Consider the following 17,362-nt stretch of genomic DNA (forward strand, 5'->3'; position numbering starts at 1 on the left):
TTGGCCTAGACCTACTTCAGTTCCGGAAATATGTAGTTTCACGGGCTTAGCAGGTTTACTATCGCAGATTTATCAGAGATTTTTCTACCATTGCGAAGCCTATAACACAACTGACACAGAAGAATGCACCGTATGTCTGGACTGAAGCATGTGAAGAAAGTTTTCTTGAGCTGAAGAAGAGGTTAACAACTGCACCAGTTCTGACGATTCCTTCAGGTATTGGTGATTTCACAGTTTATTGTGATGCTTCTCACAGGGGACTAGGATGTGTTCTTATGCGGCGAGGACATGTTATTGTTTATGCCTCGAGATAGTTGAAGCCACATGAGATTCGATATCCAATCCATGATCTTGAATTGGCCGTCATTGTATTTGCATTGAAGATTTGGCAACATTATCTTTACGGTGAGATGTTTGAGATTTATTCTGATCATAAAAGCTTGAAATATCTGTTTTCGCAGTCTGAATTGAACATGAGGCAAAGAAGATGACTTGATTTGTATAAAGATTTTGATTGCAAAATCAAATATTATCCAGGAAAGTCAAATGCTGCCGCAGATGCCCTAAGTAGGAAGGTATGTGCTCTATATTTATCTACTATAGGTGTATCTAACTTGATAGAAGAATGTTGTGTTTCTGGATTGATATTTGAGACAGATATGAGGTCTATTCGAGTTTGTGCTATCAGTGCTGAACCGGAGTTGTTGATCAAAATCAGAGAAGCACAGAAAGATGATCAGAGTATTCAGAAGTCGATTGAGATGGTCAGATCAGGGCATCAATCTGAATATTAGGTTAGGGCTGATTATGTTTTATATGTGAATAACAGAATTGTGGTTCCAGATGTTTCAGATTTGAGACAACAGATATTGAAAGAAGCTCATTGCAGTAGATTCTGTGTTCATCCTAGTGGCAAAAAAATGTACAACGATTTGAAAAATCAGTACTGGTGGAAACAAATGAAGTCTTATGTCACCAACTTTGTATCTCGTTGTTTGAATTGTCAACAAGTGAAGGTCGAAAGGAAGAAACCAGGTGGTTTATTTCATAGCTTATCTATTCCTGAATGGAAGTGAGATCACATTTCCATGGATTTCGTTACAAAGTTACCGCGTTCATCCCAAGGTTGCGATGCCATTTGGGTGATTATTGACAGATTGACGAAATCAGCGAGCTTCATTCCATACAAGATGACATATCGACACGATCAGATGGCAGATACATACGTCAGAGAAGTGGTCAGATTACATGGAGTGCCAAAGTCTATTGTATCTGATCAAGATCCTTGATTCACATCTTAATTTTGGCACAGTCTGCAACAAGCTCTACGTACTCGTTTGCACTTGAGTACTTCATATCATCCTCAAACTGACGGACAGTCAGAACGAACTATTCAAACACTTGAGGATATGCTTAGAGCTGTGGTGTTAGATTTTAACACTACTTGGCAAGATGCTCTACCGCTTGTGGAATTCTCTTATAATAACAGCTATCAGACAAGTATAGAGATGGCTCCTTTTGAAGCGTTGTATGGGATAAAGTGTAGATATCCTCTGTATTGGGATGATGTTTCAGAGGCACCTGAACTTGGGCCAGATATGATTCGAGAGATGATTGAGAAAGTAAAGCTTATTCAGCAGAAAATGAAAACAGCTCAGCATAGATAGGCTAGATATGCAAACGTCGGACGTAGACCGTTATGTTTTGAGCAGGGAGATAGAGTATTCTTGAAGATTCTTCGTTCAGGGGTACAGTCAGATTTGGAAAGAGAGGAAAGTTGTCTCCGAGGTTTATCGGTTTGTATGAGATTTTGGAGAAGATAGGCGATCTTGCTTATCGACTTTCATTGCCTCCATCTATATCTGGAATACATGATGTCTTTCATGTATCTATGCTTCGAAAATATCAGCCTGATATATCTCATATTCTTCAACCTAATGAAGCAGAACATGACGAGACTCTGAGTTATTTTGAACATCCTATTCAGATACTTAATTGCAAAGAAAAGAAACTCAGAAACAAGACGATACAGTTAGTCAAAGTTCAGTGGAATCGACATGGAGTTGAAGAATCGACATGGAAACTGAAGAGGATATGAAACAGAGATTTCCTGAGTTATTTCACTGATGTGAGTTCTTATTCAGTATTTCTGTTATTTTCTTATCTTATGTGTATATAGATTGCATGCAGTTTCGAGGACGAAATCATATCTTAGAGGGGGAGAAATGTAAGGCCCGAGATTATTTGATTTAAACCGAGGAAATTTAATTTGAGAATTTTTAGAGTTTAGATTTAAATTCTAATATTATTAAATTATTTAGGATTGAAATTGAATTAAAATAAGGGCCGAGGACCGAATTTCACATTATGAAGAAATTAGGGGCCAAAATGCAATTTCTGCATGTTGTGGGACACTTGACTTGAATTATGTAACCAACGTGTATGTGTGGATTTGAATCATTCTCAATAGATGACGTCGAGATCTTCATTCTTTGCAACTCCCAAGTCTATTTCTCATATTTCAAATTTAGATATTTTTTTATTCGGCCAACCGAATTTAATTCCGAGCATAGTTCTGGAATTATTGCGATGAGAGCTTTGATTTGATGTAAGTATCTCTGTTTTCCAAAATGTTTCGACATGGTGATGTTGGGAAAAATCAGAATGAGCATGAATATGTGTTCTTGAGTTTTTATGTCTTGTATATTCGAAGTTGAAACGAAGAACGGATGCCGTATGAATTCTTATGCTTTTCTAGCTTTAGTTCGAAACCTTGCACCTCTGATATGCTAAGATTTTGATGTATTCTTGCTGTTATGAGTTGTATATGATTGTTGGATTGAATTCAATATAGTTTTGGTTATCGATTTTCAGTCACTACGCCGCCGGTTATGATTTGAAGCCGTTTTGATATCTTGTGATTGAGCTGTGTATGAAGTGTGTTGTTGATGATAATTTTAGCTTGAATATCATTCATTTTTAGCCTTGTATTGAAGATATCGACTCAAGGAATTCTGTATCTGAATCGGCGAAGAAGGTTTGAAGTTAGTTTGATTGGATTAATTGTGATGAGGTTTGAGCAGATTTGTGATATATGTGTTCTTATTGTGTTGTTCAGATTTGAAGCACCTCAAGAACCAAAAAAAGAAAAGGTATAAGATGACATCGAGAGTTAATGGCTTTGAAACTCGAGAACTACGATTCTTGAGTTATTCCGCTAAAAATCACATACTTGATTTTATATGTGTTTTGACATAGAACTTGAATTGTGAATTCATCTCAGGTAAATGGATCTTTTAATTATGTTATTTACCTTTGATGTTGAGTCGGTTACGATCCCCAAGGCCGGATATATCCAGATCAAGATCGTTTACGAATCTTGATTCCAAGATCGGAAATGAACAAAAAAATCTTGAGACCGAGATCGGATACAAAATCTCGAGAACGTGGATCAAATGCCTTTATTAAATATGCGTTCTATTTATGTTATAGCTTGAATTGAATTGCTATCGTTAACGCATGTTTATATCGATTATACTAAGAATTATATTCTCACCGAAATTATCCGGTTGTTGTCTTGTTTTGTATGTGTGCATGACAACATATGGGGTAGGAGCTAGCCAGAGACGACGAGGGTAGCTCGAGAGAGAGTCTTAGAAAGCGGTGACTTGGGTTTTAGCAGTAGTTATGAACCATAGACTTGTCAAGCATGTTAGAAGTCATGAGACTTATGTATGATTTTGAAGAATACAAGTTAAACTCTTGTATAGTTGGTTCTTTTAATGTTTTGTTGAGTTTTAAGCACTGAGTTTGATGTAACTTATGCTTGGAAACATGTTAGGATCTTGATATGTATGTCAATGTATGTTTTAGACTTGAAATAACATGTTTTAGAAAGGAGTTTTCAGAACATAGTTTGAGCTTCCAAAACAGGGCATTTTCTGCCCAGGGCAGCGCCCGAACTGCAGAATTTTGCAGCTCGGGCGCACCCCCATTTTTTCCAACCCGAAGGTTGGGCTTGAGGCAACGCTCGAGCGGCGTTTTTTGACCGCTCGAGCGCACCCCTTTTTTTTAAAAAAAAAATTCTTGTTTGAGTTTTCTCCTTTCTTAATTTAATTAATGATGTCTATTCATTAATTATCTCGTAAGAATCGAGACTAGCAACCCGGGCCCCCACACACGTCCAGTTATTTTCTGTTTTGTCTGGACACCCCATTCGACGAGACAGTTGCAGGAAGTTCGTCTAGAGACTTGTAGTAGTCAGTGATCAAGGTGTGACAACAGGGTTAGCTGTTAGGATATATTCTATTATATTATTCTATCGGGTTGTATTATTTGGGTTTATTTGCCGGTTGTATTCTGTCGATTTAGTATTCTGATTTAATTTCTGCAGTGTGCTTGATTGTGTTTAAATTGCATGCGTAAGTTTCTGATTAATAGGTGATCGCAACGTGAGTCACTACAAAACTTTTCTGATTTTTCTCCATGGGTCACAAGTGCGTTAGTTGTTAATGATGATGTCATTTTCAAATTTCAAACTAAATCTTCTTAAGCTTGTGGGAGGAGGAGTTAGGAAAATTTGAATATGGCATAGAAATAGAAATGGATTCAACAAGTTAAGACTCGTGTTGAACACGATTTTCTTAAGAAGATTTTGTTCCGCTCTTGATGCTGACGGAATACGACAATCTTCTCCTAAGATATAACAACTTTAACTTGTGATAATAGCACAATAAAGCACAATAAATCACAAGTTCGGAAACCAAAAAAATTATAAACTCTCTTTGCAGAAAGAGGAGAAACAAGATGAATGTAGAAATATGATTTGAAAAATCTGAGAACCTCTGTGTAAGAATGATGTTTGATTCTCATATTTAAGTTGTTTGTCTGCAAGAACAAAACATTTCATCATGTTGTGAGTCTCTTGATTCAAATAACTGACAAGAACGGTCAAAAGAAGTCATTCACATGAAATGACATCAGAAAAACTAAAAAAAAAAAGTCAACTTCTCGTGAAAAAGTGCTTCAAGCACCTAGGCGCAACCCTGCCTAAGCCCAGACGTCTAGGCACCACCCATTTTTTTTCTTCTTCTTTTTCCGAGCTTCTCTGTGCATAATTTCAATTCATTAAGCTTTGTTTTTTTTATGTCTTTTCCCTCTATGCGTAATTTCAATTCATTGAGCTCCAAAATTTCCAACAGAAACCAGATGAAAATTTGCATGGGGAAATATATTTAATTGGCTAATACAACTTATAACTTGTTTTTAAAAAAAACTAAGTAAAATAATAATTTAAACAAATGTGAACATAAAATAATTTAACTCGGCACAGGTATTCACCAAAGGAATCTAATTTCGAAGGAGATTCTGAAAAAAATTGATACCGCAAATTATTCCTTCGTTTTCACTCCATGTGCATCAACATAAATTATCTACGTTAAACAATCTTTTGACACTAAATGCATCAAGGATCCATTGCCACAAAACCATTTGACCCACACTCCTTTACATCTTTTAATAAAGCAGTGTTTCTTCTCCCGTGACTTGGATAAAACTTGACCGATAATCCTTGACATATTCTAGGAGCATCGGAAAATATCAGGGCAATGTAGCATAGTATTCTACACGATCCACATAGGAAAACGTCAATATCCAATCATGTACTTGGACTGCATATCCCAGTACATCTTCGTCTGCCTCGAAATTTCAGCTCGTTCCTCAGCCGCCCTTTCCTTCCAGTACTCTTTGCATCTACAAAGTCGAAACATGTTAATTACGTGTGCTTACAATAAGAAAACATTAAGAGGGCGATGCGAAGTGAAGTTACGCTACTTACTGCTTCTTCAAGAGTAGAGATAATTCTATCATGTGTACCGCGTTACCATATACGCCCACCTGTATATCAAGGACCAAGATTTCCAAAATCAGACCACAGGTTTTGATAAACATAACTTAGACTACGAATATAAAGAAAATGAATGGGAAAGGTAAATAATTGCACAACAATGATTCTGTAAAGATCATCTTAGGACAGGAAAATATTTCTTCCAGCCTAATGAAAGATTCTGATACTAGAATTATCATCAATCAATGCATATGAAGTTATACTAAAACTATGAAATTGTCGGTATGTTGGACAACAACAATTGTCCCTACTGCTTTACATGGGTATCACATAGTATATCGCTCTAACCGAAGCATTTGGAGTTTCGGATAGTTGTACAGGTATTAGCAGCTATAACTTTTGATACGGCATACGGTTGAGTTATGATTTGCAAAACTGGCCGAGGAGACCAATCTTTGCTCATATAGACAGGATATTTCATACCCAGAAAGAATGCCATCCCATATAAAATGCTCTTCTTGAATGTGCTGATGCAGTCTTTTTCTTTAACAAGTTGCATTACTACTTGCATTGACAGATCTTCCGCCAGGTTCACGTATTTCAAATAAAATAGTTAAAAAGAAGTTCTTGGTAACAATATGAACACGAACATGTCCGTAGTTCCAAGGGATTATGTTTCGAATGTAAGATCATTAATATATCCAAATTTCTATATGTTGGTACGGCATTATGATATCTAACCTCCCTGCAGACGGGGCACTTCGATTCAGAACTTGCTGCTTTTGGGCCTTCAAAGATCATTACAGAAGCCGCAGAACAAGCACATGATTTGCAAAAAAGATGTCCGCAAACCAAGGCATATGGTTTGAAAACAAGTTCCTGGAAAGGATGACATTCGAAATCGGGTTACGCAACCACAGTGAAGGCATAAAACCGAAAAGGGTGAAAATTTTACCAAGCAAATGGGGCATAAAAGATTGTACTCTAATGTGACCATGTCTGGAAGCATCAATGTCATTTTGGGCTCTGTACTAGTCAGATCACAAGAGAATGGGTTAGGTTCATCAGACCTTCCACCGTTAGATTTACTATACATGTAGAAAGCCCCGAGTTCTATCAACCACGGTGATTGCAATATCTCTATGTGTTCGGAAAGCATTTTAGATTTAAATTTCCTTCCATTGGCCGAACTGTGTACCTAAGAAAATTCATTAGGACATAAAATGTAATCGGTCGAGACAGGGGAGATAGGATGCAGCAAAAAGTATTGACAGAACTTGTTACGGCTTACTTTATCATATTTCTTAAGGATTTTCCTTATAGCAAGAGCATTCATGATAACATACTCGATTAACATTTGACATTCTTCTTCCGTTGCTTGCTGGGGACTTTGAAAACATTGGCGCACAAAAGTAATGAACCTTTGAATTTTATGCTCGTGAAGACTGAGAAGGTGCCTCACTCTTGAACTAAAACATCCAGCTATTTCCGAAGCCTCCTTCGCCAATTCAGAGAAGAACTTCTGGTCGCACACTAAGAGATGCAAAAAAGACTGTTACGAATTGCCAATTCAGAGACGAACTTCTGGTCACACGCAACGAGATGCGGGAAAAAAAAACTATGTTACAAAGCATAATAGCCACACCAACTGTACATGATAAACACATGCAGGTTTTCAATTTTCAAATCTCAAAGTTAAGAAACAATAACATGATGCGTGGACTGCCATACGAATCTCAAACAAGGCCTACTTGAGAAAAAATACAAGTAAAATCATGTTTGTTGATTCCCATTTATTCAAATGTGAACTCGATCCAAAGTATCAAAAGTGAAGCATTGACCAAGGGATGGTATTTGGATTTAGGTTTTGTTAATTTCTACATTCAGAAACATTCCATGGAATTCTCAGCACATAACCAAGATCCATGGGGCAATCTGTGGATGAACTTGCGATGATGGTGCTCGGAGTTTCAGCTTAGGAAACTGTAGAAAGGACACAAAAAGTGTTGTAAGCAAAGAAAAGATCAAGAAAATTGACTTCATGCATAAAAAAAATTTGTTCTTTAAACATCACTAATCATTATGAAAAAGGGTATCAAGAAAGCACATAAAAAACCTCTGTTTCTCCTCCACAGAAGTGTTAAGGAATGAAGATGAAATCTCCTCTTTTAAAAGAAGATGACGAAGAAGGAAATTGGGGTTGCCAAAATCACCACATTTATGAGGTGAATCTATGCTCTGCTCCAAGATTAAAACTTCTTTGAACGTCACTAAAAGTTCACTAATCTGTTTCTTTTTCCAAAACATATAACATGGGGTGAATCTATGCTCTGCTCCAGGACTAAAACTTGTTACCCACTGATATTTACACTCCAGGTACGCATAGAGAGAATTGTCGTTCATGATGCATTTCAGCAACATCAAATGATGATTACGGGTACTAGCCGAACCAACCACTCACTTGAGGTAGAAAAAAACAAAAAGGAAATAATGAGATGTCTTCACACTACAAATATAAGAACAGAAAGGCTGTAGATTTATTCCATGGAAAAAAAAAAAGAAGAGTGATAAGGAGAAGTAGGTAATGACATAGGCATATAATTGACTCATGCGACACCTCATCATCGGATAGAAGCAATACTACGCGGGTGTCGAATTCGTAAAGCAACAAGATGAAATTACAAGAATTCCTCAGGGTTTTCCCCGAAATCGTAATTACATGTCCCTTTTTTAAGCAAGGATCAAAATTATTGAATGAAAAACTAACCATCCACTCTGCATTCTCAAATGTAAGCAGCAATTCAGCGATTTTGATTTTGAGTTTGAATTTGATGCAGAGAAATTGTTGGATATTAAAAACCTAGGGAAGAAGAAAAAGAGATGAGTGACCTGGGCAAGATTCGCATTGGCAAGGCGGAGACAGCGCATCGGAGCATCTGCTGCAACTTTTGAGCACATTCTTGAGCCTTTTATACTCGACGTGGCAGCAATCTTCCAATACCCTCTCCTGATGTGCCTCCAGATACTCCGTAAATGCCTCCCCGAATTTCATCCCAATTATTTGATCCCCTTCTCCTGCGTGTGAAACGGGAGAAGGTGGAAGATATAATGAGGAAGAGTTTAAAACTCAATGAAACCTATCGAATGAATGAATGGGAGTTCTGCTTTGCATGTAATCTGCTTTCCTCGTACACGTGTTTCTTTCATCCTTGGTGATAAGCCTCACTTACATCTTTTGATTCAAAATCATTTCTTTTTTTTTAGACCCAAAATAAGGGTTTTTTTTTCCACCTTTTTAGGCCCAAAATGACTGGGAACTGGCCTGGTATTGTGAAACGTCGGATTTTAATAGACTATACGATGATAAAATCTTCATTTTTCTTGATAATATTGATTATCTTGAGATTGTATCGAGATAAATTAATATAAAAAATATTGAAATTGTAAAGTTTTCGTATACAGATAAAATATATGCAATATAATCAGATTAGACTACTAAGTTATCTGCAACCAAGAAGGAATCAAATATTGGCGATAAAATTATATTCAAACTTTGAAAGTTAGGTGTCTTAGTTGAACCTAATTACTATTGGTGCCTATAAATATTGACTTCCTAATTAGAAAAATACACCACGAGAATTCTCTCTAAATTTTCAAGTAAGATAGGGTTACAGAAGTGGCGAAACGCTAGATACGGTTAGAGAAGAGGCGAAACGTTATGGCATAAGATATTATCAATATGCAGTCCAAATTTCAGCCCGATTCACGACCTTTTTTAAGAATTCTGCACATATCCTACTCGAGAAGAAAGCAACTTCTATTCGTCGTCCAGAAAAGAATTTAAACGACCTTCAAACCAGATCTCCACCATTCACAATTTAGAGGTTGTTAGGCTGAGTTTATAAGCTTTCAAAAATAACTTATAAGCTATTTTGGAACTTATAAGCTCTTAAATTTTGTTTGGTAAAAATATTTTCAAACAGCTTATAAGCTGTCAAAATAAGTTGTTTGATAACTTGACAGTTTTTTAAAAAAATAAGGGTGACCTTACTTTTTTGAAAAAATATCTTATTTTAAGATTATATCTCTCTAAAATATCCTTGAATATTTTCATAAATCTCCATAATATTCTCCACCCATTAAATATTAAATATTATTTTAAAAAAATTTCCAAATCACATAAATTTTTCTAAATTAAAATATTAAAATAGTTTTATTTTTTTAATATAGATTTATTCTAAACTTATTTTCATATATGTATAAGTCGAAACATTATTTTCATACGATTATACCCTTTTTGATAATTTTGACAATAAAAAGATGTTATACACCAAACATATCAATATCTTTAAGTTGTTTAAAATAAGTTTACCCAAACACTTTAACAGCTTATTTTTAATATAATTCCAAACAGCTTATAAGCTCTAAAAACAGCTTTTAAGCTTTAGGACCTTATAAATTCTTTTTAAAAAGTTTAGCCAAACATCCTCTTAGATAACGTCCTTATGAATATCCTAAGAAAATTTCATTTCGATACAACTATTCGATATGTCTGTAACCTTTCTGAAAGTTGTCTGAATTTTCTGTAAGTGGACTTTATGTTTTAAAGTAATATATATCTTAAAATTTGATTGTTCATAATATTTTGAAATTTTCTTAAGTGCTTTCGACTCTTGATACGACATGAATTATGTTTTGTTACAAATGATTTTACGTCACTGTTATGATTTGAATTAATAATGGAAAGAAAATTTTTGAACCATGATAATTAAGGCCCTGATGCGGTGGGTAATAATAAATGTTCTATGACCTTACCTTTTTAGAAGGATTACATATAGAGGACTGATCTGTTAGCCAAGAATAAGGAGATGAATATCAGTGTCATGAAAAGTCATGTTACGTATGATAAGTCAAGTTATATTATGGCAAGTCAAGTTACGTTGTGATAAGTTATGTTATGTCATCATAAGATATGCTATATTATGAATATGTTTATAAATTATGTTATGTTTTAAAGCCAAGTTTAAATTCTGTCGATAATATATATATGTGTGTGTGTATTTTTCAATATTCGTATGTTCGATCAGCTCACACTTGCTAAGTGACGACCATATCACTCACTCCTTAATTTTTCTCACTGATGATAGCGAAGAACGAGTAGAGGAAATAGAACAGCATATGTTTTGGGATGGTCAAGAAGAAAACTCTCGAGATCCACTTTTAAGTTGAAGTTTAATTATTGGTTTTTTCATTCTGATTTTTAAGTTATAATACGCTTCCACAATTTTATTTCGTTTTTGGGAATTTTGGATTTGTAAAGACAATTTATTATTGAGTTTATTTATAAAATAGACTTATTTTAGTTAAATTTTGAACAAAGAGGCTTGTTGTTTTCGAATTTTATTTGAAAGCAACGCCAATGTCATCGGCTTCGAGAGCAGGGCGTGACAAGTATTCTATCAAGTCTTGCTCAGTCTAGGCGTTAATGAGTGTGCAGTACCATATGGGGTCAACTCCGTATGATAACTCCAAATACTCTTCAATATCACTGCAGCGTCAGTCTCCATCATCACGACATCTTCCAGTGTCCGTGTTACGTGATTTCGTTCACAAGCGTACAGTGTCAAGTTTTAATATAGGAATTAAGTTCAACGATCTCTCAGAGAATGAATAAAATGATATTATATTAAACATTTGTAGCTAATAAAATATCAATCCTATTTAGAGCTCCGATGATGATATGAATTCAATTAACTAACAATTTCAGCGAATAAATTTAACCAACGATGAGTTAGCAAGACGTAAAATCAATGTGAAATAAGTTCTAGAGGTTCAACTTCACTTGACTATCCATCAAGATTAATTCCTATTCATTTCTTAATTTTAAAATGTTCTAATTTATTAGCGAAGAATCCAATCATTTTCTACTCTCTTTATCAAGTGATAGTAGAATTTCGTATCTAATATCAAACTCAATATTCCTATCAAAGTATGAATATTAAATCCGATAAACAGCACAATAATTCTTATGATGGATTTAATGGAGTTATATGTCTTCCGAACAATATAAACACCAACAATGTATTTTTTTATGTCGTATTCAAAATTGTTGGGATACCGCTTCCTTGTGCCCAAGACGCAGAGAAAGTTTTAAATTTTTTTTGACATTCAAAACATACTTGGACACTCGTATTATTTAACTAACATTCATATGATATTATAGAATTTATGTCTTTAGTTAATAGTTCACTTGTGTAGTGACCCGTCAAGAAATCACTATCTAAGCAACGCTTAAGCATGCAAAATAACTTACAAGACAAATAATAAATAAACCAGCGAAAACTTAAATAGTTCAACTAAAACTGCCGGCAAGGATACAACCGACCCTAAGGCAAATATTTATAAATTTTATGCAACCCAATCGAATGAAATACTAAATTCCACAAATGGAAACATAATGCAGTACAATCCACCCTGCTGCAGCTCAACGACCGCTACCTTCCGGTCCGTCCAACCTAAGTTCTACCCCGTAGAATTGGCTGTCCAAAACCGAGTACATCAGCTAACAATGCTCAATACTAAAGTATGAGTATACACATGCTATAAATGCTAAATGCAAATGAACGGTACCAGATCTATCACGGCAGAAACACTTGCTCAACAAATGGCGCCATGGTATGTAGCACACTGGGTTAGGGATGGCAACGGGGCGGGTTCGGGCAAACCCGAGACCCGCCCCGTGGACCCGGCGGGTCCAATCCGGGTTAGACCCGTTGGACCCGTCAAATTAAATATAATTTAAATTTTATTAAATAAAAAAATTAAATAAATTAAAAAATTAACAAATAATCATTAAAATTATTTTTTAAATTTATATTAATAATATTTAGGAAAAAAACATATTCCTAAAAATTAAAATATATCATTTTTTATTTAATTAATAATTAATAACAAAAGAAAAATCATAATAATATATTTTCATATTAAAAATATCATAATATATTAAAATTATTTAAATCCAAAAATATTATAAACTCAAATTAGGTATAAAATATTGATTATGTAATATAAATAATATAATTATATATATACATGTATATTTTATATTTATATTAAAATATATTTAATATATATTTTTGGCGGGGCGGGTTCGGGGCGGGTCCGGCCAAACCCGGGACCCGCCTCAGACCCACATGTGGACCCGCTTGGTCGGGTCTAAACCCGTCCCGCCGGGTCGGGTTCAATGCAGGGTCGGGTTTAGACCCGACCCATTGTCATCCCTACACTGGGTCGTCTCATCAGGAGATACTTCCATACCCTAAGAAATAAGTAGAATATCCGAACCCAAATCCATGGAATCCATACACAAAACTTCGGGGCTGAGAAACCCCTTTACTATTAATATCAAGGTGTAAGCTCAACGTGATAATACATGCAGCATAATAATCGTGACATAATAAATACACATATGTCATCTCATATAGACCATGCAAATATAGAACATGTATACTGGTATCTCGGATAGTACGTCCGTACCTCAGAATAAGCAACCTAACGATACTGGTTCTTTAGTCTAAGCCTATAAGCAGACAATCACTGTATCACTAAACGTGTACTAAAATCCTTAACTAGACTAATAGCTATTCGCCGAATCTAATCATAGTCTAGTGATATACCTGCGTTCGTAGTCAGCTTTTTTATGACGATTGCCCTAAACTCAAGGCAAAACACTGCTATGATCCCGGTAGCGCTTCAGCACCATCTAGCCCTTGAATACGATGCTCGGAAACCCCTAAAAACTAGCTAGAACGAGAGAGAATTTTGAGAAATGTTGTAAGAGAAGTGAAGCTCTCGGTCCCTATATATAGACCTCGATCGAAACGTCCGATCTCTTGTTCGAAGCTTTCGAACGCACTTCGAAACCTCCGATCGTCCTTCAAAGCTCCTTTTACCGAACGCGTGTCTTTGATTAGACAAAACATTGTTTGTCGACACAGTTTGGATTTACCACAATCTAGTTCAGAGCTTCCAAACTCTCTCAAGTCTAATCACCCAATCAAAACTCATACCCTGTCTGTTTTACCCAAGATCTGAGCTTCCGATATGTAGTTTGGGGCTTCCAAACTGCTCGGTACTTCCGTTTACCAACACTGGCTTCCGAACTGCTCTTCGGAACTTTCGAACTGTCTCAACACTAGAAACCCTCGAAACCATTTTTTATCGTTCCAAATCCTATTTTTCAACTCCTCAAACTCACTTGAGAACCCCTTAATCATGTTTAGGCAGTATATTAGCTTAATTATGAGTCGAGCTACTACATTCTCACTAGTTTAAGAGATTTTGTCCTTGAAATCCAAGCTAGGGTAATCAGAACAATAATCACTGAAGCAACCTTATTAAAACACTGCAGTTTCAAATGCTACTACTGCTCAAGAAAAAAAATACAATCAAAACAACTCCGGATGCTCGGAACGCATACGACTTTCTAACTCCCAAGTCGCTTTCTCGGTGCCTCGGCGCTGCCACTGAACCATAATTAAATGAATGCGTTCATTCCAAAGTACCTTGTCTTTCCTGTCTAGAATTCCAAGCGGTCTCTCCACGTATGACAAATCAGGCTCTAGCTGGACCTTTTTTGGATGCAGAATGTGCGACTCATCTACAATATACTGCGGAGTAACAATACATGGAACACATTGTGAATGCTAGAGAGATACGATGGTAATGCCAAATGGCAAGGCACATCTCCAAACTTTTCTAGTATCTCAAATGGACCAATGAATCTAGGCGCTAACTTGTCCTTCATATCGAATCTCATCACCTTCTGGAAATGCGATACTCGCAAGAAAACATGTTCTCCCGCCTTAAAATGCAATGGTCAGTGCTTAGTGTTGGCATAATTGTCCTGTCTGTCTTGCGCGGTCTTTATCTTTTTCTTGATCAACTCAAACTTGTCCATGATTTCCTAGATCAATTCCGGTCATTCAACTTGTCATTCCCCTACCTCGTCCCAAAATAAAGGTGTCTGACAACGACAACCATAAAGAGCCTCGAATGGTGTCACGCAATACTATGATGATAGCTATTGTTGTAAGCGAATTCTATCATCGGCAGGTGAACCTACCAGGATAATACAAAATACATCACTAAAGTCCTCAGCATATCTTATAATATCCAAATAGTCCTCTCGGACTGACCGTCAATTTTCGGATGATATGCAGTACTCAAACTCAACATAGTACCCAAAGATCGATGAAAGCTACCCCAAAATCATGAGGTAAACCTCGGATCTCTATTGCTGACTATGCTCAAAAGAACTCCATGCAATCGCAAAATCTACTGGATGTATAACCTTGCCATGCAATCAAAAGTAAACTCGTGGTTATACAGAAAAAAATGAGCAAATTTGGACAACTATCCACAATAACCCAAATAGCATCACACTGTCTGAAGGACATCAGCAAGTGGATGAAAAAAATCCATCGTCACTTGCTCCCACTTCCATTCTGGAATCTCCAAGCTCTGCAGCAGACCACCTGATTGACGATGCTCAGCCTTGACCGGCTGACAAACAAGACATCGAGAGATTAACTGGTAAACAAACTCTTCATACCTTTCTACCAGAATGTTACGTAGATACTTATACATCTTTGCACTGCCAGGGTGCATGGTGAATACACTACGATGAGCCTGAGACAAATCTCCTCTCACAAGGTCGAATCGTCAGGTTACTAGCACTCTACTAGACAAACATAACAATCAGTCTACCAGAGAAACATAACAATCCATTTTTCTGAAAATAGAAACCGAATGTGTTGTCTCCTTGAGCAAGTCTTGCTAATTTTTGCGTCTTCGGATCAAAAAACTGCATCTTTCGGATGCGGGCAAACAATTATGGCTCCGCTAGTACTGAAATTACTCGAATCTCCTGTTTTCCTTTCTTGTGATGGAACATGTAGTCCAAAGAACAACACTCCTGAACTGTACTACCCACTGCACTAGTACGGAGAGCACTAACACTCACCTTACGGCTAAGTGCGTCTGATACTGGATTCGCGGAACCTGGATGGTACTTAATCTCACAACCATAATACTTAAGAAGATCCATCCAATGACGCTGTCATATGTCCAACTCCGCCTGAGTGAACAAATACTTCAAACTCTTGTGGTCCGAAAAGATCTCAAACCGCTCGCCATACAGATAGTGGCGCCAAATATTCAGTGCAAACACAATCGATACAAGCTCTGGATCGTGCACTAGGTAATTCCCTTCATGAGTTTTCAAATGTCTAGAAGCATAGGCAATCACATGCCCATTCTGTGTCAGCACACAACCAAACCCTTGAATAGATGCATTGGTGTAAACTACATAGCCACGGGGTCCAGATGGTAAGGCAAGAATAGGCGCGATAGTCAGTCGACTCCTCAACTCGTCGAAGCTCTACTCATACTCGCTTGACCAGGCAAAAAAAATGTCCTTCCTTGTCAACTTTTTCAGCGGCCTAGCAATTTTTGAGAAATTCTCGATGAATCTTTGGTATAGCCTGCTAAACCCAAAATGCTACGAATCTATGAACATGTCGTAGGACGTGACCAATTCAATATAGCTTCAGTCTTACTCGATTCCACTGATACACCCTTCCAAGAAATGACATGACCAAGGAATACCACTGGGTATGTAGTGTGAGACCCCGTTTCTAATCTTCTAATCTCGAATAATTAACTACAATCGAACACAAAGAGCCGAGAAAATGAAACAAAATTTTTTTTTTGGATGAATAGTGCCGCGCTCGATCCTACGAGTTCGTAGGATCGAGCGCACCACAAATGCGCTAGGTGCTGCCCGAGAAATTCTAGGGCTGCGCTTGATCCTACAAACTCGTGGAATCGAGCGCACCCAAAAACGCCAAGTTACTGCCTCAACAATCAAAAGGCCGTGCTCGATCCTACGAACTCGTGGGATCGAGCGCGCCCTCTGCCCAGAAAACAACAGAACATAAATTAAGGCTATCCAACTCCATTCAAGCCATTCAAAACATAAACATGCATTACAAACTCCACATGCATAAACAATACAACACAAGTCGAATACAATCTAAGTTCGATGATATCAATCAATCGACTAATCAAAATATCCAAGTTCAAAAGGTACAATCCTACGACACACGATGTCTCACTTCTAACATTCTCACCCCGAGCTAACCCAAACGACTCGGTCCAACTCTTGATCCTCCTGTTGTCAAGTACACATACAAACAAAAACAACAGCCGGATAAACTGGTTAGTAATATAATTTCTAAGTAAAAAAGACAGGCATACAATATCAATTTAACATCTCATATCGAAATGTATCAATCAATAACAAATCAAAATGAGAATCAATGTATGCATGACTTTAAAACTCGGGATTATCAAGTCAGATAATCAAAATATCAATCGGTACTTGGTTGGGATCCCGGGGCCAAGTATTCACGAACAACTCACCGACACACCCATTTGGGGTGGATGTCGTTCAAC

The 17,362-nt window shown here is 36.7% G+C and overlaps 1 protein-coding gene across 2 annotated transcripts; it reads right to left on the reverse strand.

The window, feature by feature from the left end:
- Positions 1 to 5,254: 5,254 nt before the first annotated feature.
- LOC140891883 (probable E3 ubiquitin-protein ligase BAH1-like) lies at positions 5,255 to 9,037 on the reverse strand. 2 transcript variants are annotated; one of them, XM_073300554.1, is made up of 6 exons: positions 8,735 to 9,037; positions 7,192 to 7,378; positions 6,801 to 6,876; positions 6,587 to 6,724; positions 5,837 to 5,895; positions 5,255 to 5,751 (listed from the first exon to the last, which is right to left on the reverse strand). In XM_073300554.1, the coding sequence occupies exons 1-6, from the start codon at positions 8,895 to 8,897 to the stop codon at positions 5,646 to 5,648; spliced, it is 729 nt and encodes a 242-aa protein (XP_073156655.1). In that variant the 5' UTR covers positions 8,898 to 9,037; the 3' UTR covers positions 5,255 to 5,645. The 2 variants fall into 2 exon arrangements, with proteins under 2 accessions (XP_073156655.1, XP_073156654.1); XM_073300553.1 differs by having other exon boundaries at positions 5,261 to 5,751; positions 6,801 to 7,043; positions 7,137 to 7,378; positions 8,735 to 9,030.
- Positions 9,038 to 17,362: the final 8,325 nt, after the last annotated feature.

This window comes from Henckelia pumila, chromosome 3, assembly GCF_033568475.1.
Source record: "Henckelia pumila isolate YLH828 chromosome 3, ASM3356847v2, whole genome shotgun sequence".
Classification (NCBI taxonomy): Eukaryota; Viridiplantae; Streptophyta; class Magnoliopsida; order Lamiales; family Gesneriaceae; genus Henckelia; species Henckelia pumila.

Bases quoted from the DNA above. Each gene is read 5' to 3' on its own strand.
- LOC140891883 (XM_073300553.1), bottom strand. From the start codon at position 8,897: ATGAAATTCGGGGAGGCATTTACGGAGTATCTGGAGGCACATCAGGAG. The intron at 7,379-8,734 runs GTCACTCATCTC...TGCATCTCTTAG, and splicing joins CCAATGCGAATCTTGCCCAG to TGTGCGACCAGAAGTTCTTC. The intron at 6,725-6,800 runs GTAAAATTTTCA...CATCCTTTCCAG, and splicing joins TTTTATGCCCCATTTGCTTG to GAACTTGTTTTCAAACCATA.